Source organism: Chiloscyllium punctatum, chromosome 10 (assembly GCF_047496795.1).
Source record: "Chiloscyllium punctatum isolate Juve2018m chromosome 10, sChiPun1.3, whole genome shotgun sequence".
In the NCBI taxonomy this organism is placed as follows: domain Eukaryota; kingdom Metazoa; phylum Chordata; class Chondrichthyes; order Orectolobiformes; family Hemiscylliidae; genus Chiloscyllium; species Chiloscyllium punctatum.
The window spans coordinates 82,866,862-82,894,551 of NC_092748.1; the positions used below are offsets into that span (position 1 = coordinate 82,866,862).

Genomic DNA, 27,690 nt, shown 5'->3' on the forward strand with positions numbered 1-27,690 from the left:
ATTATTCATTCCTTTACGTTCGAGTTAAAGAATTAAAATGTACATTAATTTGTAATTATAGCACATTCACATGTAACTACATTTGATAAGCATTTTATATTTGTCATGTCAACATTATTCTCATGTAACAAATTATCAAAAGAAACATAATTCAAATTTATTTACCTTTAACACCCCAAAATACCTTGTACAGGCATAATTAGATAAAGGAGATATACAGGAGTTTTTTTTAACAAGTGCAGAAGATGAGTGGCTGTCAAGGACAGAATTGTATTAAAGCACTTCCAGTTTTTATTACAATATTGGAATAGTTGAGTAAAAGAGCAACATCAGCAGCAACAGTATGTTCACAAACTATTTAGTTAGGCCTAAGACAGAGGCAGATGTATAAACTAAAATGTATGATAATTGTAATTTGTGGTAGAGGTTGAAGCCAAGTTTCATAATGTTTAATTAAAAGTAATGTGTACGGTGGTCAGATGACCAGTTTTATAGTGGAGGTGATTACATTTCACCACACCAATTATTCACTAGCTCTACAATATTATATACACTTAGTTCTGCTATTATTTAAGCTCAAACTATTTGTAATGTACTGACCCAGCCAAGGGCAAAGTCCATTAATTTATACACATTCACCAAGAGAGTTCAAAATGAATGATATCAATATTAACTAATTGTTCGAAGCTGGGGTCCCCTTTAAAGCTGAATTCTTTTAGTATTTCATATTTAGTATTTTCTGTGTACCTGAGTAATAACTAGTCTTCTCCAAATATAAAAAGATCTTTAGGCACATGAAAACAAAGAAAAAACCATAAGAATCAGAGGCCATAACTGATGTCAAAGAGTTATTGTCTACCACACTTCCCTATTACCAATGGGTCAATTAATTTTCAAAGGAATGCAGGCAAGCAGATAACAACCAGCATGGTGTTATGAGAACTGCCTGCAGTTATTGGCCAAGACAATTCAGATGGATAACTTACACAGCTTACTGCTATTCCCAAAATGAAGTATCTCAATTAGGTAGAGAGCATCTAGGGGAATAAGCTGCCATCTACTTGGGAGAACACCATGAGTTCTTGTACATTAGCCTGGCATGCTGTATTGTTTGGGGTTCTCTACTACCAACTATTGACAGATTACTGAAATGCTAGAAACTTATGAGAAGTTTCTTTCAAAGTTTTGTTGAAGAACAGCACCATAAAATATTATGGTTATGCTTCAACAAAAGAGATAAGTCATTGAACTCTATTTGCTCTTTTTTCTCCAATGCTATTAAACTCTTCATAGAATCTGTTAAGTTTACTGGTCACATTGCTTAAGATGGTGTATAAGCTGGTGTGTGAGATGATTAGGAACCTGGAGAGATGGATTGGGACAAGGAAACATGATAAAGAATTTTCAACTTTCTATGAAAGAGTAAAGAAATACACCCGTGAAAGATATGACTTGTCTGAGATCAGTGTTCGCAACAGAAAGACCAAACAAGCCCTTGCAAATAACGTGTCCTTTGAAGAATGATGCTTAAGTGTGCAGAATTGATATGAATGTGCTGTTGAAAGAGCACAATGTTGTGGAATTCTATCTTCCCCTGAGGTAAAGCACTGGCAGACCAATAAGAAAAATCACCTCAAACTTTCCACACTGCCCTAGCAGAGATGACCGTGTTTCCACACTGCCCTGACCAAGAACGACTGGTGTTTCTAGACATCCCCAGCACAGAGATAACCCGTGATAATGACTGTCCCAGGACAGTTATGACTGGTGATGATCAGCGGCATTTCCATACCATCCTGGAACAGTGATGACTGGTGTCCAAACCACCCCAGGTCAATGATGACTGAGAATGACCAGTGTTGGTGACCAGTGTTTCTTGATGATGGCTACTATTTTCACACTGCTCCATATCAATAATGACTGGCATTTCTACATTGCTCCAGCAGAGTAATGACTGGTGTTTCCAGGCAACTCAGAATAGTGACTTGATAATGACAGGTGTTCCCATTTTGCCCTCAGACAGCGATAATAATCGGTGTTTCCATACCACCCTAGGACAGTGCTGGCCAGTGATCCTAGATGACCCCAGGACTGAAATGACCAATGATGACAATCTGTGTTTCCAAATTGCCCAAGGACAGTGATGATGACTGGTGTTTGCACACAACCTGGGACAGTGATGATGGCACCACCCCAGGACATTGATGAGTGGCACTGGCCCAGGACAGTGATGACCAATGTTGGTGACTGGGGTTTCTTGACTACATGAGGACAATGAACATGACTGTTTCCACAATGCTGCAGAAAACTAATAACTAATGTTTCCACAGTGCCACACGACAGTGATGATGACCAGTGTTTCCACAATCCCCCAGGTCAGGGATGATGATGGCAATGAACCGGTGTTTCCTGATTTCCCCCAGTACAATGATGACCAGTGATGATGACCATGTTTCCAGATCAACCCGAGACAGTGATGCCTGCTGTTTCCAGACCATTCAGGAAGGTGATAACTGGTACAAAAAACAGAAATGACAGTGATGATGACTGGTATTTCCAGACCACCCCAGCTCAGGGATGACCAGTGCTTCCAGACCACTTGAGTACAGGGATGACCAGTGTTTCCAGACAGCTTGAGTACAGAGATGACCAGTTTTCCAGACTGCCTGAGGACAGAGATGACTGATGATGATGATCAATATTTCCACAGCTCCCTAGGTCAGGAGTGACTGAGGAAACAGATGATGATAACTGGTTTTTCCACAGTGCCCCAGGACAGTGATGACTGCAGATGATCGGTGTTTCCAGATGGTTGCAAAGTGCAATCACTGGTCATCTCAGTTCTGGGGCAGTCTGAAGAAATCGGCCATCATCCCAGTCCTGGGATGTCATGGAAACACTGGTCGTCATTGTCGTGGGGTGTAATGGAATTGCTGATCATCAGCACCGGTCATCACAGTCCAGGGTCCTGGGAAAACTGTGATGACCTGTGTTGTCACACCACTCTAGGACAATGATGACCAGTGATGATGACCATGTTTCCAGATCACCCATGGACAATGAAGTCTGCTGTTTCCAAACCATCCCAGGACTGGTAACAAAAACAGATATTGCTGGCAAAACTCAAGGTCTGGCAGCACCTGTGGACAGAAAGCAGTGTTAACATTTCGGTTCCAGACAGTGATGACTGGTGTTTCCAGGTTGCTCCAGTTGTTAAAGTACTTATCTGAGACGACTCAGGGAATCCCTAATGGACTCGAACTGTAAGCCTCTCTTGGTTCATCTCTCTTGGAGGTCGTAATCTACGGCAGTCTGGAATATAAAACTCTTACAGACAGTTTAGTTTAAATTATTACTTTTAGTTACCAATGGCATCGATGTTACACTATAACATAGATACCTACAAGCCAGGCTTGAGCTAAGGTTTTAAAACCATTAGCAGAATAGCGGTGCCAGCTCTTACCCCTAAGAGCTCCCTCAGGCTACTGCCCTTATTGCTGCAAACAAGTTGTCTTTATACAGAAATTGGTACTAAAATCACAAAAACACTATATGTCCTTAATCAGATAAACAGCAATAAAATGACAAAAGTTTGCAGAGGAAGAGAAACTCATTGACAGGTCTGAGTACACTTGATTAATTAAGCTACATGCACATCAAAGTGGGACACCCTGATCAAACCAGGCCAAATGGCCAATTGCTTTGGTTAGATAACCTTCCCTTTTAACAGTATATCATAATGAGAGACTAGTCTAAACTATGTGGAAAAGGTCATGAGGCAATCTCTCTCAGTTAACATGCCCAGTACCATTGTCCTACAAAATGGCTTTTTCTTTTAAAATCATTTTATATTCCAAAAATGCAAATTAAGTTCATAACATTCCCTGATCTCCAGCTCCAGGGAACAACACATAAACATTCAATCCATGACACTCAAATCAGACCACAAAGAGTTAACCTTTCCACCAGTTTCCATCCTGTCTCCCTCTCTCTCAGTGTTCCTTGAACCTTTAGGTCAGTGAATGTAATTTACAGAAGAATGTTTTCAGTCTCTCTCTCTCTCTCTCTCTCTCTCGCTCACATGAACATCTTCCAACTTTCTATATTAGTTTCAGCCTTTGTGTTTTTCTAGCTTGTTCAGGGTAATGAGACATTCACATTCCAGAACAGTCAAGATTAGGGAGCTGAGCTTCATAAATTCAAATCTGCTCAGTGTGGTATACATGAAAATGTATCAGGATTGTTCTATTACATGCATATTCTGCTCAAGTTATTAAATTTCAAGTTATTTTTCTGTTGAGTATGAGTTTTGTTGAGAGTCTTCAATATAAACCAGAAATTTAATTATCCAACATCCAACTGTGAAATATGCGCAGCTTCCAGCCGCCGGGGTGAGAAGGAAGTACTGCCATATATTCCACAAGTTAACAAATGTTATCATCTTATTTACACCAATTCATTGATACAAAGAACAGACGTCATTAATTCTTCTGAACAAATGGCCCCCCTCCTCCGTGGTCAAGCACTTTCCCGCATTTCCTGTAGCAGATGTGTAAGGCTATCAGCTTTCTCACAGTGATGACTGGTATTTCCAGACCACCACACGAGTGATGACTGAGATGACCAGTGTTTCCAAACTGCACCAGGACACTGAAGTCCAGTGATGTTGACCACTGTTTCCAGACCACCTCAGGACTGTGATAACCAGTATTTCCACACAACCTTAGATCAGTGATGATTGGCAATGAGTAGAGTTTCCAGACAGGTCAGTGATGACCAGAGGAGGCAAGTGTTTCCATACCACCTAGGACACGATATCCATTGTTTCCAGGCTGCTCCAGGTCAGTGATGACTGGTGTTTCAAAATCGCCCCAGGATAGTGATGAATGGTGATGACAACTGGTGTTTCCACAATTCCCCAGGAAAATGATAACTGTTTTTTCCACACCGCCACAGATTAGTGATGACTGATGATCATGATGATGACCAGTGTTACCACATTTGCCGAGGTCAGGGATGACCAGGGATGCTGATAGTGATGACTGGTGTTTCTAGCCCACCCAGGACAGCAAAGACCAGAAATGATTGCTGTTTCCAGGCTGCCACAGGTCTATGATGACTGGAGGTGATCAGTATTTTCAGACTGCTGCACAACAGTCATAATTAGAGATGACTGATTTTTGACATCACCCCACAATAGTAATGATCAGTTTTCATAATGCCCCAGGACAATGATGTCTGGCGTTTCCAGATTGTTCCAGGACAGTATTTATTGATGTTTCCAGATGGCAACCCACCCCCCAACCAAAGGTCAATGATGGCCAATGATAACTGATATTTCCACACTGTCCCAGGACAGTAATGACAGGTGAAGAAGACCACTGTTTCCAGACTGCACCAGGACACTGAAGACTGGTGAACATGACCAGTGTTTCCACACCATTCCAGGACAGCGATGATCAATGTTTACAGAGGAACCCAGGATAGTGATGTTGACTGGTGTTTCCAGAATGTCTCAGGAAAGTGATGACTGATGTTTATGACTAGTGCTTCAAGACCATCCCAGACTAGTGATGACCTGTGTTTCTAGACTGCCCCAAAACTGAGATAATGAGTAGTATTTCTAGACCACCCCAGGACAGTGATATCCGCTATTTCCAAACTGTTCCAGGACAATGATAGCCGGTAAAATCTGAAAGAACTGCAGATGCTGTAAATCAGAGACAAAAGGGAACCCTTGACCTGAACCTTAACTCTAATTTCTCTTGACAGATGCTTTTGTCAATGATGACTGGTGATGACACATATTCCCACACCACCCTAGGACAGTGTGATTGGCAATGATAACCTCTGTTTCCACATTGCCCCAGGACTGTGATGACTGATGTTTCTACACTGTCTTAGGTCAGAAATGACTGGTGATGATGATAAATGTTTCTAGATCGCCACTAGACAGTAATGACCAGTGTTTCCAATTCGCCCCAAAGTAGTAATGACCAGTGTTTCCATTGAGCCCAGGACAATCTGGATGACTGGTGTTTCCAAACCGGTCTGTGATGTCTGGCGTTGAAGACTGGAGCTTCTGGACTACCCCAGGACAGTGAAGGCCCCTGAGTACAATGATCACCAGTGTTTCAACATCGCCTCAGGACAGTGATGCTGGGACGAGTTGGACCGAAGGGTCTGTTTCCGTGCTGTAACATCTCTAGGCTGGCCAGGACAGTGATGACCGGCGTTTCCATACCGACCCCGGGTATGATGACTGAGGACACACGGTGTTTCCGGAGCAGGAGGCGGGTCTCTACCCACAAGGCACCGCCTGACCAAACAAACAAACGGATTCCAAGATGGCGGCGGACAGTGACGTGAGTGATCGGATCTTTATTCCTGTGAAAATATGTTGTTTGTTGCTTAAAGTCGGCAACTCCGTGATGGTTCTCACTATACTCTCTTGTGTTCCGGCAGCCGGAGTCGGAAGTGTTCGAAATCACGGACTTTACGACGGCGTCGGAGTGGGAGAGGTAGGCTGAGGGGAAGCTAGGGCTGTGGCTGGTGGGAATCGCGAGCGTCCGTGGCAGAGCCGCGCGAGCACCTGGTTGTGTTGCTCTGTCCTGCACATTAACTGCCTGCAGTCTATGTGTGACGTACACGCGGGGCAGCGCGTAACCCACAGGTTTTGCACTTACTTTAACGAGTTTAGGTTCTTCAGGGATCTGTCCTTTATGACAGCTCTCCCAAGCCATTCCCTTCCAAAGGAATCTTCATTACACCTTTTTATTGAAGTTATTGAGTCAATTGCTCTATAAGCCCTTTTCTTTGTCGAAGCCATGCAGCATTTCAGAATTATTAGAATTTTTTTTAAAAATTGACCTTTGTGAAACACAGAATTCTTAGCTTCACAAGGTAGATGTGGAGAGGTTTTCCTTCTTGTGGAAAGTCTACTTTGTGCTGTTGTAGTTTATTAAATTGTAACTCGTTATAAGACACTTTAATTAACGAATCTGTGAAATTATAGGAATGTGAATATGTCAAAATATCTGGATGTAGGTTTGCTTGCTGCGCTGGGAGGTTCATTTTCAGACATTTTGTCACCGTACTAGAACCTCAACCGGAGCTACAAATCTTCTCAAAACTCGCTATGTCAAAATATAGGGTTTCTTTATGTCTGAGTGTGAAGTACACTAATTGGGTTGTTCAAAGCTATCTTGATATGATTTGGTTTGGAAAAGAAGAAATAGAATCCCCAAAGGCCTGGTTCACAACATCATTGTGGGAATTGATTGTCTTTCTGTGCTCTCACCTCTGAAGAAAAGAAAGAAGAATACATTCATGTTGTAATTTCCCTTTTCTAGGGCTGTCAGTCTGACCATGCAATTTTTGGAATTAATTCCTTCATTAGTAACCAAATTGAAAACTAATTACTCAATTCAGTTTGGTAAGGTACCATGTGTAAGGCTACATGGTGTTGGGGTAACATATTAATATGTTATCCTGAGATTTGGATAAAGGGATATTTTTAGGATGGCAGCCCGGTAACTTGTGGAGTGCCACAGGGATCAATGCTGGACCACAATTATTATACTATGTTAGTGACTTGAATGAGAGAAATAAATGTACTGTTCCTAAGTTTTAGGACAACACACAAATAGCTGGGCAGGCAAGTGATATGGAAGACAGAGTCTGCAGTGGGATTTGGACAAGGTAAGCGAGTGTGCAAAAATGTGATAGATGGGCTTTACTGTGAAGGAAAATGTGGGGTTATGTATTTTGGTAGAAAGAATAGAAGAGTTAAATAAAATTTAAATGAGTAAAGAGTTCAGAAAGCTGCAGAACAGAGATTTGGGAATTCTTGTGTATTAATCCCAAAAAGCTAACGAATTTAGCGGATAATAGAACAGGCTAGTGGAATATAGGCCTTTTATTTCAATTAAATGTAATATAAAAAAGGGAAGTCTTGTTAAAATTATACAGGCACTAGTTAGACCATACTGAGGATATTGGAAATAGTTGTCTCCTTATTTCATGGTTAGCACTGCAGCCTCACAGCGTCAGGGACCCGGGTTCGATTCCAGCCTCTGGCAACTGTCTATGTGGAGTTTGCATGTTCTCCCCGTGTCTGCGTGGGTTTCCTCTGGGTGCTCCGGTTTCCTCCCACAGTCCAAAGATGTGCAGATCAGGAAGATTGGCCATGCTGAATTACCCATAGTGTTATGTGCATTAGTCAGAGGGAAATGGGTCTGGGTGGGTTACTCTTCGGAGGGTCGGTGTGGACTATTTGGGCAGAAAAGCCTGTTTCCATACTGGAGGGAATCTAATCTAATCGAATCAAATCTAATATATTGACATTGGAGGCAGTGTAGAGAAAGTTCATTTGGTTGGATATGGGGAAATTATCTTATGGTGAGAGGTTGAGTAGGTTGGGCTTGTATTTATTAGAATTTTAAAAAAAGAGATTTGACCTTTGTGAAATGCAGAATTCTTGCTTCACAAGGTAGATGTGGAGAGGTTTTCCATCTTGTGGAAAGTCAATGATCAGAGGGTGTAATCTCAGAGTAAGGGGGTCATCTATTAAGAAGGAGGAAATTTTTCTGAAGATAGTGAATTGTGGAATTCTATACTGCAGAGGGCTGTGGAGGCTTAATTGTTAAGTATAGTTAGTGCTTGTTTGGAGAAAGAGGATCATGGGGAAGAGGCAAAAAAGTAGGCTTGAGGAAAATCAAACTAGCCGTGATCTTATTGAATGGCTGAGGAGACTCAGTGGACCGAATGGTCGTCTTGTACTTCTGTGTCTTATGGCCTAACCCAGCTGTGATGGACTGATGCAAGTAATAGATTACTCTGGGAATTCAAAATTATATGTTACTCCTTTAATATCTCCAACTTCTTTTTTCAGTTAAAAATATTTAAATGATCTAGGAATGATGATTAAAGCATTAAAATAGTGAATAGGGAAATTGGTGTTCAAAAAATGTTCATTGTCATATTGTTCAATTTAAGTGACCTTGAATTGAGAAAATGAACCATGCTAAATACAGAGGGTTTACTGTATCTAATAAAGGTGAAGAGGATATTAAAGGATTCATAATGTATTAAAGCATGGATTCAGTTCTGTTTTTTGGGTCTGCTGATGTATATGAAAATTGTTTTTATTGCTATGGCCACTTGCATTTGTATCACTGCTTTTGTTAATTAATATCAGTAATTTATGCAGATTTAATTTTTGTACAATTAAAATATTGCTTTTTGAAAATTGAGCTACTTTGTCCTCATTGTTTAAAAAAGTTGCATAAGTTATTTTTTCTATAAATTATTCCAAAAATTATCATGTTTTACAACAGGCAAAAAAATCTTGCATTTACTAAATTGAAAGATAGTGCTGCTGCTTTGCGTAGATTGGCTGATTTGAGAAATTCCAGTAACTTGAGGCAATCAGAAAAGAAGTGCAAATGTGGCACATTTTGTACATGAATTCATCTTTATTCTTGGTGTACAGTATATTGTATTATGTTAGTTACATAGTTGTAAAGATATACAGAACAGAAACAGACATTTTGGTCCAACTCATCCATGCCAACCAGATATCCTAAATAAAACTAGTCCCATTTGCCAGCATTTGGCCCATATTCCTCTCAACCCTTCCTATTCATACACCCATCCAGATGCCTTTTAAATGCTATAATTGTACCAGCCTCCACCACTTCCTCTGGCTGCTCATTCCTTACACGCACCACCTTCTACATAAAAATATTGCCCTTAGGTCCCTTTTAAATTTTTACCCTCTCACCTTAAAACTATGCCCTCTAGATTTGGACACCCCCACCCCAGGGAAAAGACCTTGTCTATTTATCCTATCCATTCCCCTCAGGATTTTATAAACTTCTATAAGATCACCCCACAGCCTCTGACGCTTTAGGGGAAATAGCCCCAGTCTATTCAGCCTCTCCCTGTAGCTCAGACCCACTAACCCTGGCAACATCCTTGTAAATCTCTTCTGAGCCCTTTCAAGTTTCACAACGTCCTTCCTATAGCAGGGAGTCTAGAATTGCACGCAGTATTCCAATATCCTAACCAATGTCCTGTACAGCCGCAATGTGACCTCCCAACTCCTATACTCGGTGCACTGACCAATAAAGGCAAGCATACTAAATGCCCTCTTCACTACTTTCAAGGAACTATGAACCTGCACTCCAAGGAATCTTTGTTCAGCAATACTCCTCAGGCCCTTCCCATTGAGTGTATAAATAGTGCCTTGATTTGCCTTTCCAAAATGCAGCACCTCCCATTTCTCTAAATTATACTCCATCTGCCACTCCTCAGCCCATTGGTCCATCTGATCAAGATCCTGTTGTACTCTGACGTAACCTTCATCACTGTCTACCACATCTCCAGTTTTGGTGTCATCATTAACTGTTATGAAGTCAAAGGCATGTATTGTACCTTTAAGAGAGAGTGAATGCTATTTTGCACTGAGAGCATATAAGCACCTGGCTTATGACTAGCTAGCAGTCTGAGTGTATTGGAAAATTGAAAAATATGTAACATTTGGCTGTGAAATGTATACCTGAGTTGGTTGCTGTTTTGACAGCAATTCGAATTTAACCAGTCAGTTTAAATTCTGCCTCAGGATACCAAACCCAGTTGAGTTTGAATTTATTGTTTTGCCAACTTCGAACCAATGAGACGATCTGATCATGGGAGTATTAAAAAAAAAGGCAGTTGAAAGTCAGACAGAGTAACTGCCATCAAGAGAGAGACCCAAAAGATTGAAATATTCTCGATCTAAAAGTACCTTTTCGTATGAAACATCCTCACAGTAAAAAGAAAGACCACGATTCTGGGACAGCTTAAGCCGAAGAAAGAAAGACACCAATGATGACAGCCACTGTATGATTTTGAAACTAAGCTGGCGTAATTTTAATGGGTTTTATTGGAACTGTATATCGTTATAGAGTTGGAGGCAGGTAACAAGCAGTCAATGGAAAGGGGGAACTTAGAGTTGTGAATAGTTGTTGTTTAATGTTCACTTTTAGAGTTAAGGAATAAATTGATATTATTTTCATTAAATAGTGGAATTTGGGAGTTCTCCGTCACTCATATATTTTAACAGATTATGAGATGAGGTGAGCTTTTCTGGGTGTTTAGTTTAATTAACAGAGGGGTTCACTGCTGTTAGTAACACTTAACCATACATCCTATGTTCACGTCCAAATCATTTTATATGAATAATGAAAAGCAGAGGGACGCAGCACTGATCCTTCTATTCTTAAATTATAATGGTCTGGATACATGGGTTGAAATTCCATCATGGCAGAAATTTGTTTTCTGTAAAATCTAAGAGTCATGAGCAGGTCTAATAGTAACCGTGTAACTACTGTTGATCGTTGTTAAAAAAACCTCTTTGGTCCATTTTTAATAATCTGCTATTCTTAATTGGTGTGGCTTATATGTGACTCCAGACCCACAGTTCACTCTGAGCTACTCTCTAGGCAACTAGGGTAAGTAATGAAAGCTGTCCAAACTAGTATATTCAAATTGGTGAACAAATGTTTCAAAATATTTCTAGAGAGAAGTCTTAAGAAATGTTTTTGCATGTAAGTATAAAAATCAAAAAACTTCCAAAGTTGCATGTCATGTATTAAGGCTTTATTTAAGTATTAATAAACTTCAAGCATTTTAACATCACATTGTACTTTTCAAAATGTTTAGGTTTGTGTCAAGAATTGAAGAAGTGCTGAACAATTGGAAATTGATTGGAAGCACTGCAAGGAATCCTTTGGAAAAGGTTTGTTTTACTAAATGTTCTTAAATGGATAGATAAAATAATAATGTTTGCTGTTTCATGTTTTTATCAAGAAATTTTCAAAACAAAAAGCAAAATTGTTCAAAATAAAGGCAATTTAAGTACAGCCATGATCATAATGAATGGCAGAACAGGTTCAAAAGGCCAAATGGCCTATTCCTACTCCTATTTTCTATGTTTACTTTGCTTAGAGGATTGATTAAATTTTCCACAGATGTTTATAATGTATTCATTTATGGTAGTTTCTAAAGCATCTTCTAGCATAATTTGTGGAAATAATGTTGCAAAATTGGCATAATTGCCACTAGCCGTTGTCTACATTCTTTGGCCCATATCTATGGAATAATAATTTCAGCTTCTGTTACTTCAGTTTTCGAGAGGATTTTAGTGTGAACATGTCTTTAAACTCCATTGTGTTGACTCTTTATTTATGTATTTAAAATTTGTTCTATAAGCAACAGTGCTCAACGTTCTGAATTTACAGGGCGAATTCACTTCTGGAGTGTGGGAGGAAAAATCTGATGAAATTTCTTTCGCGGACTATAAATTCAGTATAACACACCATTATCTCAAACAAGAATATTTGACTGATAAAGAAATAAAAGAAGAGTCTGAAGAAGGTATGATTGGCTATTTATGTTGATTTAGTTTATTTTTAAACCTGAAATCAAAGTTCAAAGTGAGAGAAGGCTGATTTTAGGAAGATCAAATATCATTTGGCCAAATTGGACTGGGAGCTTTTGGGTAAGAAGGAACTAAGGAGAGTATCTTCCAATAAAGACAGAGTGTGACCAAGAAATCCTGGGATCACTGGATATCAAGAAATAAAAAAAATTGAATAAAGATAAAAGAGTAGCTTATAGCAGATTCTGAACATTAAAAACAGAAGGAGCCCTAGAGAAGTACAGGATGTATATGGGGAGACTTCACCAGGAAATCAGGAGAACAATACGAAGGCATGAAAGAGGGAGGCAATGGTCTATTGGTTTTATGGCTAGACTACCAATCCAGAGACCCATATAGGGAGAGGCTTTTTTTCCCTGTAGCGTCGGAGGCTGAGGGGTGACCTTGTAGAAGTTTACAAAGTTATGAGGGGCACGGATAGGATAGACAAAGTATTTTCCCTGGGGTCGGGAAGTTCAGGACTAGAGGGGATAGGTTTAGGGTCAGAGGAGAAAGATATAAAAGAGACCTAAGGGGCAACCTTTTCATACAGAGGGTGATACGTGTATGGAATGAGCTGCCAGAGGAAGTGGTGGAGGCTGGTACAATTGCATTATTTAAGAGGCATTTGGATGGATATATGAATAGGAAGGGTTTGTCGGGATATGGGCCAGGAGCTGGCAGGTGGGATTGCTTGTGTTGGGATATCTGGTCAGCATGGACAGGTTGGACCGAAGGGTCTATTTCCATGCTGTACATCTCTATGACTCTAATATCCTTGGGACCCAGCTTCAAAACCTGCCATGGCAGATGGTGGAATTTGAATTCAATAAAAATCTGGAATTAAGAGTCTAATGATGATCATGAATTCATTGTCTATTGTTGGAAAAAATCCCATCTGGTTCACTAATGTCCTTTAGGGAAGAAAATGTGCCATCCTTACCTGGCCTGACCAACATGTGACCTCAGATGCATAGCAATGTGGATGACTCTTAAACTGCCTTCTGGACAGTTAGGGATGGGTAATAAATGCTGATGTGGCATTTCATCATTTCACAATGAATAAATAAAAAAGACAAAGGCAGGTAAAATAAAGGAAGTTATTTTACATGTATATTCAAGGTAAAAGGTTAACTAGGGAAAGATTAAGGCCAATAAGGACAACAGTGGTAATTTGTGGAAAGAGTTCTAAATGAATATTTTGTGTTGGTGTTCTAGTGAGAGTGACGATGTGGGTATAGAAATCGGAAGAACTGTGCTGTACTTAAAGTTAACTTAGACAGGGAGGAGGGTCTAAGTGATCTGGCAGGCTTAAGGGAAGATAAATGCTGGGTGAAATGAGGCAAGGGAGGAAATAGCAGGAGCATTGGCAATAATTTTCTCAAGCCACTGGAGAGGTGCCGAGGTTTGGAGGACAGCCGGCGTGATACTGTTTTCTAGGAAAGGTGCAGGTAACAAACCAGGAAACTTCAGACCAGTTAGACTAACCTCAGTGATGGAGAAATTAATGGAAGCAATTTTAGGGTCAGAATTAATCTGGACTTGGAGAGGCAGGGATTAATCAAGAATAGTCAGCAAGGTTTTATTAAGGGGAGGTCATGTTTGACCAACTTGTTTGAAGTTTCTGAAGAGGTGACCAGCTGTGTAGATGAAGGCTTTGCTTTCTATGTAGTCTCTTTGGACTTTTGATAATGTCCTTCATGAGAGTCTGACAGCAAAGGTAAGATTCATGGGAACCAAGAAAATTTGGTTAATTGGATACAAAATTGGCTGATTGGCAGGAAGCAAAGGATGATTACTGGGAAGTGTTTTTGTCACTGGAACACTGTGCCCAGTGGGATTTTGCAGGGCTCAGTGTTGGGACTTGTACTGTATGTAAGAGGGTTGATCAGTAAGTTTTGGGTGGTGAACGTACTCAGGCTGTCCAGATGGTTTGATCAGTGGCAAAGGAATTCAATCTAGATAAGTCTGAGCCTGATGCACTTTGGCAGGTCAAACAGGCAAGGGAGTACATGATGAATAGTAGGATCTTGGAAAGCATTAATGATCAGAGAGTGCGAGAGAGACACCTTGGTGTGTGTGTCTGAGTACCTTAAGGTGGCAGGACATGATTAAGTGGTTGATTTTATTAGCTAAGACTATAAATAGGAAAGTTGTTTAACAACTTTACAGGCAGTTGGGTGAGGCCACACCTTGAATACTGCATATAGTTTTGGTTCTTGTCTTTAAGAAATGGTATACTGGTATTGGAAGCAGTTTAAAAGGAATTCACTAGGCTGGTTAAGTTCCATGCAAGACTGTACTTTATGACATCTTCCAATCCTGAGTGTTCGATTAGAAACCTACATTAGTAATTCAGAGCTGGGGCTGTCTAAGGTTTCAGTTGGGTGAATCAAAGAAAAAGGCTTTGTAGGTAACAGAACCAGAACAGAGAAGAAGCAGTTAAATCAAACGTACAAATTTGAAAGAGAAGGGAATTTTCTCTGTTACGTTATAGTTACTCAAGACCGATGTTGAGAACTATATGGGGTTTTGTTTTGCCATGTGTTTTGAAACTTTCAAACTGTTACATGTACATTGCTTGGTTTAATTTGTTTTGATTTTATTTCTTTATGTAATGAACTTCTCCTACCATTAAATCCAAATCAACAGCCATGTGTGTTTATGCTTTAGTGAAAGACTGCCACATTAATTTAAGAAAATCGAAATATGATCTATCGAGTTAGATTTCATTCTGGGATCTGACTTGTTCAGTAATAACATCTGCTGGGATCATAAACTTATATTAAAGTATAATTGAAGTACTGAGTTCTGTTATACATTTTTGAAGGTGTTGAGTTGGATTTATTCAATTTCCAGTTGTGTGCATATGTTTGTGTATTATAGCAGTGGATCATTTAAATCAAATCAACCATACTTCCCCAAGGAGGTCACCCTATAAGTGAGCGAAGAGAACTGTGGGATCAAATAGATTAAATCCTAAAAGTTCTACCCATTGTTAAATTCTTGTTTGAAGTATGGATATTGCAAATTGGTCTTGCTTGCCATCACATTCAGTTAATTACCAATAGTTTTGCTTGCCTATGCACAAAGGAATTGATTTGTTCTGTGAAGGAATTATTTACTGTTTTTCTTACCAAAGATTTAAATAAAAGGAATTTATGTTTTAACAGATGCTCTTCCTGAAGCAATGCAGGATATGCTATCCATGAGCAATGATTTTCCACCCAGGGCTCACTGTCTTGTCAGATGGTAGGCATGTTCTCAGTGTTATTAAGCTCTTTGTTGTTTTTCTAATTTTGTGCAAATGTCAAATGACACAGTGCACTTAAGCCATACCAATTTAGAATTGATGACTCTTCAGTGAGCAATAGGAAAAATTTTGTGTGGGGGGACATGTTCACATGTATTAACCAGACTTGAATTCTGACCCAGTGCAACAGCCCATTAATTGCAACATGCGTGCTGCCATTTATTTTTATATGGAAGCAGTGGCTGTCTTAAAAGCATTTATGCATTTAAGTTATGCTTTTAATGGTGAAGGGATACTAGAGAATGTGTTTTGATTGCAAGTATTTTCTGTCCTTTTTTAAAAACATTCTGGGTGGGTAATATGTATTGTTGGTATGGTAAAGTTATCCACAACAATGGAGTCTTGCCTGGGCTGGTATTACAAGTTCTCAGCTTGAGTCCCTCTCTGCTGCATACTACTGGTGAAATAAATTGACACATTTTAGGATAGCTATAACAACAGAGCACCTTGAGAACAATATTCTCCATTGGGAGGGCAACCATGGAGAATTCACATAAATGAATGGATAGAAGATTTAATAATTAGCTTAATTATTTGAATGTAGTTTAATGTAAAAATTTCCAAAAAGTCCAGTATTTATAAAAATTATCTACTACTATTGAAATATTCTGTACTCTGGTTTTCTTATTGTACTCCCCATTCCTGACTAAGCATGTGGGAAGCCAGCTTGAACAAGGCATTTGCCTCTTTGTTCTAACCAAGCCGTTTGGAGGTTTGTGGGCGTAGTTTGTGGTATCTCTGCTGCTTTACTGGAACTTATAAGGACAGGTTATTCATAATTCTGTTCCTTTAACTGTAAAAGATTGAGGGGTGATGTAATCATTGTGCTTGCAAATGGTATAATGATCTGAGAGTAGTTAAAAATCAATTTCCCCTGGTAACAGAAGCAGAAAAACAAAGGCATGATCTTAAAATTAGAGCCAAGTGCCATTCAGACATGAAATCAGAAAGACTTAGGACTTTTTACGAAGAACAAAAGAAATCTGAAACTCGCCCTGAAAATACATTGAATGCTGAGCCAATTACATCTATCTTGAAATTGTTAGATACATGTGAATGCACAGAGTTATAGCAGAAATACTGCATTTTGCACCTTGAGCCTGCTCCACCATCTAATAAGATAATTGCTAATCTGATTGTGACTTTATCTCTACCTGCCCATAACCTAGGATTCCGTTATGTTATGGGTCAGCCCAAACCCCCTCAAAAAATATTAAGATAGCCTAGACCCTAACTTTTTCTTATTTTAAAGATAAGTATCAGGTGTTCCAGATGCAACTCAATTGATTGAATGACGTGACTTTAAGCAAAGCACATTTTATTTTGACAACTGCAGTTAAAATATAGATAAAAGAATTTGCTTACGCATTACTCTATAGAAATACTTAACAAAATACTTAACAAAATAATATATATATTATAAACTACAGCTAATTAACTGTTCACTTTTGGCAAAGGCAGTTTCAGTAAAATAGATTATCTCACATGCATTTCTAGCAGCAGGAAGAGAACCCCATCTTTTAGATGTAACAGATTGAGGAAAAAGAGTTCCACATCCAGCTTCAATTCTCCCAGCAACTGCTATTGAAAACTAAACTAAAAATTCTGGTTCTGTGGGAACTTGACCCCATCCAGTCAGGCTGCTTCTATTGTTCCAATTTAAAAAAAAAGACCTCACCTGCTGTTTATTTTATATTTGAGCAGACTGCTCTCAACCTCTCTTCATTTTAAAAACAAAAGATAAAATACATCCCTTAAAGCCGTAATGTCATGACACTTATCAACCAGGAACCATTTAAACTCAGCTTTAAAATTATTTAGAGCGCTATTGGATGAAACACTTAAATTCTTATCTGTTTAGGGCCAGTAACATTTTTATTTAAGCTACATGAAGTTTGAAGTCCCATGTATTTACTAACGATAAAGATATATGATTCAGTAGTTTTGAGCAAACAAAATAAGTTTTATTTTACAAAATTTGAAAAGTAAAGTAATCTACAGTTATGCTCTGAATACCCAAAGTTAACATGAAATAAATATAGGTCGCCAAACAGTGATCATACACCTCTTGGAGCATATAAAATAGATAGATTCCATGTATTTCTCAGCAACCCATCCAGATCTTAGTGATACTGAGTCACCAAATCTCATTTAAAACTTTGCTTTCTTCACACGAGATTCAGTTCTTCATTTTTAACTATCTAACTTAAGAACTTCCTCAAGCAACTGCAATACAGACTTGGCTTACCAATTATTTACCTCATTGTAATCTCTTCCCTGGTGACTGTCACATTTGACTCTCTCCTTCCCACTTCATGGATCAGAGCTGAAAATGTGTTTCTCCACTCCATGGCTAAGTCAAATAATTCAGCTGAACTAAGTTGGCGCTGTCTCTGAGTTTCACTAAACTCCATTCTCAAGGCTGTATTGATTTTCAGATGCCTACAGACAGTCACCTTCTCTCACCTCCATTGAAGCATCAAAGGCTCTTGGGGTTTTTTTTGAAATTCCTAAACTGTGCCACAGCATGAAGTCAGTAAATTCTTCCCAGGAACTTTTCCTGAGCCCCAGCTGCATAGCTAGCTAACAGCAAAGGACCTCTACTCTTGACAGATTCAAACTGACTGGACTCCTTATATGACTAAGTAAAATGTTCACCGAGTCTTGAATTGATTTGAGTGACATACTTAAAACTCTTGTAACAAACTCTGGTGTGTTCTCAGGCAAGATCAAACGTAATAACATTGAAACATCTTGTGCTTCAATGTAACCATGTCCAACTAACTGACAGCTTCAAACACAACAAAATTGATTTTGTCAGAGATGACTCTGCCTCCACTGCTCTCTGAGAAAAGCATTCCACAGACTAACACACTTTTCTTCCTCTTTACCCTAAATGGGCATCCCTTACTTTAAAACTATAGCTAATAGTTCCAGTCGGTCCCACAAAAAGCAAAGCATGTGTGACAGTGCTGTCACTTTAAAAAGATAATTTTGCCCTGGACTTTTTTGTTTTTGAAGAGTGTTTGTAAAGGCAGAGGTGTCAAACTGGCTATTGGAGATGGCCTAAGTAAATGACCTAGGATATCTTTAGGTTTTCTTCCAAAGTTGGAACAATGGAAGGAGCTTGAATGGGACTAGCTGGTTCTCTCAGACTGCGCCTTTTAGTTTTTTTTTAGCTTTTGCAGTCAGAAGCTGTTTGGGGTCCCAGAGAGGTGGAAGTTTCTGTGAATGATTCCTAGCTGCGACTTTCTCTGAAATCACTCTTGATGTAATTTCCTCCTGGATTGTAGGACTGCATATAAGAATCTGTGTCTGAATTTACCTTTTTAGCAAGTGATGTTTGTGGGATGTTACTATATTGGAACACTTAATTAGTAATTGGTACTGTATCTATTATTTGGTTAAGTTTTCCAATAGTTATCTTCTAAATTCCTCTTTCTTTTGCATTTTAATTATAGTTTTTAAATAAATTGTGTTTTGCTTAACATTGAGTAGTTTGACTAGTCATATCACATCTGGCATGTGCACTTCACATCTACCTTGTAAAATAAGAAAAAGTTAGGATCTAGTCCGCCTTCTGAAAATATTTTGAAGAGGTCTGCAAAATGTCAGAATCCAGACTAACTAATGCCCTGTACAGCAACATTAGAAATACTTTTCATTTTCACACCGTCATTTTATAATGCAAACTGGGGAAACTCGGGTTTAATAAAAATATGTTTTGAAATATTGCTTGAATAAGTAGAATATTTGATTATGAAAAGTGCCTCCCAAGAACGTCAATAGTAAATGACATACTTTAGCAAAATCTGTAGAGATTTTGGATTTACTCCTTGCATTTTGTCATTGGTGTTGAAATTTGTGAATGGCTATCAATAGCAAATTCATCTGCAGATGTTTCCCATCCTAGGTATGGTTTACGAGAGTTTGTGATAATTGCTCCAGCAGCAAGTAATGATGCAGTCATCAGTGAATCAAAGTGCAACATTCTGCTCAGCTCCATCTCCATTGCATTGGGAAACACTGGTTGGTAGGTAAATATTTAAAATGCTATATGGGCTGTAACATTTGGAACATTGCTATGGATACCAAGAGAAGGAATCTTGCACTTTATGATCAATTAATTGAATTGTTATGGATTCACGGCCATTTTTTGATTTTGTTTTTTCTTCCTTTTCTCTTTAGACCGCTCCTCTTATCATGCCTTTCACTTTTCGTCTCTCAAGTACTTTGCCGTCCAAGTTCTCAAACCCCATCCCTCCGAACTCTTTGATCTTCTTGCTCTCTTAATGATGTTCCAGGCTTGACTCCCCTTTGAATAAACCTACATTTACCTCTGGCATCTTGGAACCAGAAACAATCTTCTAACCAAAATGTTGAATTAATGCGAATGCTGCTGCCATAACAGTTTAGACCTTACTATTTACTCTATCAAACTCTGCAGCACAGTACTGTGCATCTTTTTTTTAGATTACTTACAGTGTGGAAACAAGTCCACACCGCCCTGCCGAAGCGCAACCCACCCATACCCCTACATCTACCCCTTACCTAACACTTTGGACTGTGGGAGGAAACCGGAGCATCCGGAGGAAACCCACGCAGACATGGGGAGAATGTGGAAACTCCACACAGTCAGTCGCCTGAGGCGGGAATTGAACCCGGGTCTCTGGCGCTGTGAGGCAGCAGTGCTAACCACTGTGCCACCGTGCCGCCCACTACATAATAACATTGAAACATCTTGTGCTTCAATGTAACCAAGTTCACTCTGTCATTTAATCATGGCTGATGGGTGTTTCAATTCCACTTACCCGCACTCTCCCCATAGCCCTTAATTCCTTGCGAGTTTAGGAAAGTTTAATCATCTTTAATGATCGCTCTCGCCCACTTATTTTTTTTTCCCATGCAATGGAACCCCTGCACCCCCCCCCCCCCCCCCCCCACCCTCCCCTGCCCCCATTTAAAGCCCTATCCACAGCCCCAGTTATGCGATTTGCCAGGATTCTGGTCCCAGCATGATTCAGCTGTAGTCTGTCCTAGCATGGCAGCTCCCTTCCAAAGTACTGGTGCCAATGTCTCATGAATTCAAGCCTGTTTCTCTCACCAATTTTCGAGCCAAGCCTTTACCTCTTTAATCTTGTTGACCCTTTGCCAATTTGCTTGTGGCTCCAGGCATAACCGAGAGATTATTACCTTTTGGTTCTGCATTTTAACCTAACCCCTAGCTGCTCATTTTCTTTCAACAGAACCTCTTTCCTCTTTTTCTACGGTATCGTGCTATCTATGTGGACCATGACGACTCGATTGTCTCTCTTCAAATCCAAGTTCCTCTGCAGCTCAGATGAGATATCCTGAACCTGGGCACCAGGCAGGCAACACAGCCTTTGGGTCTGTTTATCCTGGGTTAGAGAACAGGGTCTATTCCTCTGGCTATAGTATCCCCGATTACAGCTACATTTCTCTTTTCATCCCCCCACTGAATGGGTCCCTGTCCCGTGGTACTATGGTCAGTTTTCTTATCCTCCCTATATCTCCTCTCACCCACACAGGGAGCAAGAATCTCTTACCAATTAGACAAGTTCAAGGGCTGAGGCTCTTTCAGCATTACTTCCTAGATCACTCTCCTATTTCTCTTGTAGTCATACCCTCCTGTCCCTGACCACTGATCAAATTTGAGGTAGTTAATCTAAAGGGTATGACTGGCTCCCAAAACACAGCATCTAGGTGACTTTCCCACTCTCTGATGTATCGCAATGTTAGAAGCTCAGACTCCAACTCATTAACTCTGAGTCAGAGTTCCTCAAGCAACCAATACTTGTGACAGATGTTGTCACTATGAGTCACAATTGGGTTTGCTAGCTCACACACCTTCAAGCAGGTACAACATGTCGCCTGGCCCTGCATCTCTATTTTAATTAGTCCTTAATTTGATTTTGAAACATTTCGCACTGGTCTTTTAGTTTGCAACCTGTAAACATTTACCTTCTGTCTGAAAGTCACCTGTAATAGATATTCAAATAGTAGCTGTCTTTTCTGCTACCCTTATGCACTTTGTATGGTATGATCCGCAAAATAACGCACTTCACTGTGTCTCAGTACATAGAGTCAGAGAGAGATATAGCATGGAAACAGACCCTTCAGTCCAACCCGTCCATGCCGATCAGGTATCCCAATCCAATTAGTCCCATCTGCCAGCACCCGGCCCATATCCCTCCAAACCCTTCCTATTCATATACCCATCCAAATGCCTCTTAAATGTTGCAATTGTACCAGCCTCCACCACTTCCTCTGGCAGCTCATTCCATATACATACCACCATCTGTGTGAAAAAGTTGCCCCTTAGGTCTCTTTTATATCTTTCCCCTTTCACCCTAAATCTATGCCCTGTAGTTCTGAACTCACGACCCCAGGGAAAAGACTGTCTTTTTATCCTAACCATGCCACTCATGATTTTGTAAATCTCTATAAGGTCACCCCTCAACATCTGACGCTCCAGGGAGAACAGCCCCAGCCTGTTCAGCATCTCCCTATAGCCCAAATCCTCTAACCCAGGCAACATCCTTGTAAATCTTTTCTGAACCCATTCAAGTTTCACAACGTCTTTCCGATAGGAAGGAGACCAGAATTGCATGCAATATTCCAACAGTGGCCTAACCGATGTCCTGTACAGCCGCAACATGACCTCCGATCTCCTGTACTCAATACTGTGACCAATAAAAGAAAGCATACTAAATGCCTTCTTCACTATCCTATCTATCTGCGACTCCACTTTCAAGGAGCTATGAACATGCACTCCAAGGTCTTTTTGTTCAGCAACACTCCCTCGGACATTACCATTAAGTGTTTAAGTCCTGCTAATGTTTGCTTTCCCAAAATGCAGCACCTTGCATTTGTCTGAATTAAACTCCATCTGCCACTTCTCAGCCCATTGGCCCATCTGGTCCAGATCCTGTTGTAATCTGAGGTAACCTTCTTCGCTGTCCACTACACTTCCAATTTTTATGACCTCTTCAAACTTACTAACTGTACCTTTTGTGCTCGCGTCCAAATCATTTATGTAAATGACAGAAAGTAGGGGACCCAGCACCGATCCTATTGGCACTCCACTGGTCACAGGCCTCCAGTCTGAAAAGCAACCCTCCACCACCACCCTCTGTCTTCTATCTTTGAGCCAGGTCTGTATCCAAATGGCTAGTTCTCACTGTATTCTGAGAGATCTAACCTTGCTAATCAGTCTCCCATGGGGAACCTTGTCGAACACCTTACTGAAATCCATACAGATCACATCTACCGCTCTGCCCTCATCAATCCTCTTTGTTGTTACTTCAAAAAACTCAATCAAGTTTTGTGAGACATGTTTTCCCACACACACACACAGCCATGTTGACTATCTCTAATCAGTCCTTGCCTTTCCATATACATCTGCATCCTGTTTCTCAGGATTCCCTTCAACAACTTGCCCACCATCGACATCAGGCTCACTTGTGTAAAGTTCCCTGACTTGTCCTTATTAGCACCCTTCTTAAACAGTGCTACCACGTTAGCTAATCTCCAGTCTTCTGGCACCTCACCTGTGTCTATCGATGATACAAATATCTCAGCAAGAAGCCCAGCAATCACTTCTCTAGCTTTCCACAGAGTTCTAGGGTACACCTGATCAGGTCCCAGGAATTTACCCACCTTTATGCATTTCAAGACATCCAGCATTTCCTCCTCTGTAATATGGACATTTTGCAAGGTGTCACCATCTATTTCCCTACAGTCTATATCTTCTATATACTTTTCCACAGTAAACACTGATGCAAAATACTCTCTTAGTATCTCCCCCATTTTCTGCAGCTCCACACAAAGGCCGCCTTGCTGATCTTTGAGGGGCCCTATTCTCTCCCTAGTTACCCTTTTGTCCTTAAGGTTTTTGTAAACACCCTTTGGATTCTCCTCAATACTTTTCTATGGATTCTTGTTATCTCATTCCTGAAGGCTTCCCATTTTCTAGCCGTCCCTTTATCTGCGAACATCAGCCCCCAATCAGCTTTTGAAAGTTCTTGCCTAATACCGTCAAAATTGGCCTTTTCCAGTTTAAAACTTCAACTTTTAAATCTGGTCTATGCATTTCCATCACTATTTTAAATCTAATCGAATTATGGTCGCTGGCCCCAAAGTGCTCCCCCACTGACACCGCAGCCACCTGCCCTGCCTTATCTTCCAAGAGTAGGTCAAGTTTTGCACCTTCTCTAGTAGGTACATCCACATACTGAATCAGAAAATTTTCTTGTCCATACTTAACAAATGTCTCTCCATCTAAATCCTTAACACTGGCAGTCCCAGTCGATGTTTGGAAAGTTAAAATCCCCTACCATAACCACCCTATTATTCTTACAGATAGCTGAGATCTTCTTACAAGTTTGTTTCTCAATTTCCTTCTGACTGTTGGCGGTCTATAATACAATCCCAATAAAGTGATCATCCCTTTCTAATTTCTTAGTTCCACCCAAATAACTTCCCTAGATGTATTTCCAGGAATATCCTCCCTCAGCACAGCTGTAACTCTATTCCATGTCAAAAATGCCACTCCCCCTCCTCTCTTGCCTCCCCTTTTATCCTTCCTGTAGCATTTGTATCCTGGAAGATGAAGCTGCCAGTCCTGCCCATCCCTGAGCCATGTTTCTGTACTTGCTATGATATCCCAGTCCCATGTTCCTAACCATGCCCTGAGTTCATCTGCCTTCCCCTTGCATTGAAATAAATGCAGTTTAATTTATTACTCCTACCTCGTCCCTGCCTGCCCTGACTGTTTGACTCACTTCTGTTCTCAACTGTACCAGTCTCAGGTTGATCTCTTTCCTCACTATCTCCCTGGGTTCCACCGCCGCGCCCCCCCTCCCGTCCCCACTTTACTAGTTTAAATCCTTCCGAGCAGCTCTAGCAAATTTCCCTGCCAGTATATTAGTCCCCTTCCAATTTAGGCGCAATCTGTCATTCTTGTACAGGTCATTTCTATCCTAAAAGAGATTCCAATGATCCAAAAATGTGAATTCTTCTCCCATACACCAGCTCCTCAGCCGTGCATTCATCTGCTCTATCCTCCTATTCCTGCCCTCACTAGCTCGTAGCACCTGGAGTATTCCAGATATTACTACTCTCGAGGATCTCTTTATTTAAATTCCTGCCTAACTCCCTCTAATCACTCTTCAGAATCTCAACCTTTTCCTTTCCTATGTTGGTTCCAATGTGGATAATGACCTCTTGCTGGTCCCTGTTTCCCCCTTGAGAAATCCTTGATTCTGGCACCAGGAAAGCAACACATCATTCTGACTTTTCGCTGCTGGCCACAGAAATGTCTGTCTGTACCTCGGACTAGAGAATCCCCTATCACAATTGATGTCTTGGAAACCGACGTACCCCTCGTTGCATTAGAGCCAGTCTCAATACCAGAAGCTTGGCTGTTCGTGCTACGTTTCCCAGCGAATCAAACACCCCCCTACATTTTGTGACAACAGTAAATCAAACTCAATATAGTTTATCTGTGATATTGTTTTGTGCTGCGCCACTGAACCTGGAGCTTCAATTTATCCCTTTTTTAAAAAACACTCATAGCCAAAAAAGCAAACAAAAAGCACTTCGTCCTCTCTGCCTGAATTCCTTGAACTTTATGCCCACTTAAGGCTGTGTCTCACTCTGGATGTGATCTCTTCTCTCTGACCATGCAAAGCTTGACAGAAACCTAGCTGAGAAGTAATGATGCCATTCTCTTTAATGTTGCCTCCCTGTCTGCTTGTACCTCGCACCAATTGTCTATCAAGACTTTAGGGTGACAGTGTGATACTTTATTGCCAGATCACATTTTGGCCTGACAACCTACCTCACTGGCACAATCTCATCCTTTGAAAGTCTTGCCTTATTTCATTCATTTCCCTTTCCTCTACCTCTATCACCCTTCCATGTAAGATAATAAAAATTGCACCAAGAACATTTCACTGCTTTTCACCCGCAGTGTCTGCATCAAATTACTCTTCTACTGCAATCTATCTTGTTAAACCTTTGTTGTTTCCTCCACCATTGCCATCAATATTAAATGTGAAGAGCTCTTTGTCACTGTGTTACAAAGTCATAAATCTGTGCTGATTAAGGAAAGCTATGCTGCTTAGCTGTTTTGCTTTTACTGGTCTTTGGGATCATTCCCAAGGTATTTTTAATATGCAAGTCATTAGTGGGATACGCTATTGTTAGCAAGACTAGTTTTTCTTCTTATTCCTAATTGTGTTAGAAAATAATTTGCAAATCACTTTGTTTGTCCTTTACTTCTGTTAGCATGCATATAATTTATCAAGGCTGTAGAATCCCTTCAGTGTGGAAACCGGCTATTTGGCTCAACAAGTCCACGCCGACCCTCAGAACATCCCTCCCAGACCCATCCCCTTAACCACTAACCCTACATTTTCCATGGCTGTGTTAGTATTATGGACTTTGTCCTTTATTGCTTGAATATCGAAATGCTAAGGCCACTTTGATTTTATACGATTGTAATGGTCCAGCTGACTTGATAGTAACAGAAGATAAACAAAGACAAAAAAAAGTCTTTTAATTCCAGCAATCTGAGATGGCCGAAAGCATTCACATATTAATCATTAGAAGTGCTATAACTACATGATTTCTTGTCTCTCAAAGATCAGTTTTTCATCTTTGGTCGTTTTCCATGCACAAATTCCAATTAGTTGAAAGCTTTCTTAAAATCCATATTGTTAAATATCCAATGCATGCCATCAAGGAGATCAATTAGATTAGTCAAATAAGACATGCCATTCATAAATTTCAGCAGTCTCTCTGTAATCATCTCAAAGCTCTCCAAGTCAACTGAAATTGGATGGATACTTCAGGGAAATTAATTTGCAGAGCTCCAGGAATAGAGTAAATGAATAGGTTGATGTACAGAGAGCTGCTATAAACAAATGCGTTGAATGGTCCATTATGACTGTCTGTTAATTTTTTCCCCTGATTATTGTTGTTCTGACCAGCCTTTAGTTGCTAGGAATGTTCTTACACCCATTCTTGAAAAAGGAATAATCACATTTGCCAGTTTTTAATCCTCTCTTTTATTCTCTTTTTTATTTGGGGAAGATTAGAAGCCCACCTGTTATTTCTCATCTCCCAAAATCTTTTAGCTCTCTAGGTTATAAGTCATGTAAATGGTCTCCAAAACTTGCAAGAACAAGTATTCCATGTCTTTTGGCTTTACGTGATCACTTTAATGAGAAAGATGGCCTTTTTTTTCTGATGTGTACTGCAGCAAGAATATCCAGACTGTAGCCCATGCGTTTAATTTGTGCTTTGAGTATCAATACTTAGTTTGTCTTGTTCAGATATCCTGAAAGTTTACCAAGGCCTGTTGATTTACTGGTGGATAATTTTGAAATAAAGATGTGTTATCACCAATTTAGGATGTATGCAAACTGGGGATTTGGGTTAGGCCTCGTGTCTTCTGAAGCTTCTCTGCATACACAAGTGGCCTGTGGAGATGGAAAGCTTGGAACACTAATGTGCTACAGCACAACCTAACCTATCAACTCTTCAACTCCATGTAAATGCACACTTCTCTGCACCTTAATTCTAATGTATCCTAAGGTTGCTACATTGTATCGCAATTCCAGCTGTAGTAATGCTGCATTTCCAAATGGAGATTTCAACTGGTAAGATAAAGAGGAATTCAAAGAGACTGAAAAACAAGACTTCTGTTTGGTTTAATCTTGCAAGGTACTTTCCAGTCGTCTCTGAGGGCCTGTCCTTGAATTAACATGTGATACCTATAGTCAGTCAATGTATTCAAGTCCAAAGCCCCTTCTAATTAAGCATTAGACGTTTCCTAATCAATGCCTTATTTGAGGACTCTGTATGTATTAATCCTGTCGTCTTTAAT

The 27,690-nt window shown here is 40.1% G+C and overlaps 1 protein-coding gene across 2 annotated transcripts in view; it reads left to right on the top strand.

Moving 5' to 3' along the window:
* Positions 1-6,268: 6,268 nt before the first annotated feature.
* The window catches only part of rab3gap1 (RAB3 GTPase activating protein subunit 1), an 87,001-nt gene continuing 65,579 nt past the window's right edge, over positions 6,269-27,690 (top strand). The window contains exons 1-6 of one of the 2 annotated variants that reach the window (XM_072579669.1): positions 6,269-6,365; positions 6,466-6,521; positions 11,707-11,782; positions 12,285-12,420; positions 15,637-15,715; positions 19,690-19,809. In XM_072579669.1, coding sequence (XP_072435770.1) covers positions 6,348-6,365; positions 6,466-6,521; positions 11,707-11,782; positions 12,285-12,420; positions 15,637-15,715; positions 19,690-19,809 — 485 coding nt within the window. In that variant the 5' untranslated portion in view covers positions 6,269-6,347. The remainder of the gene's footprint in view (positions 6,366-6,465; positions 6,522-11,706; positions 11,783-12,284; positions 12,421-15,636; positions 15,716-19,689; positions 19,810-27,690) is intronic. The other variant, XM_072579670.1, reaches the window with a different exon arrangement.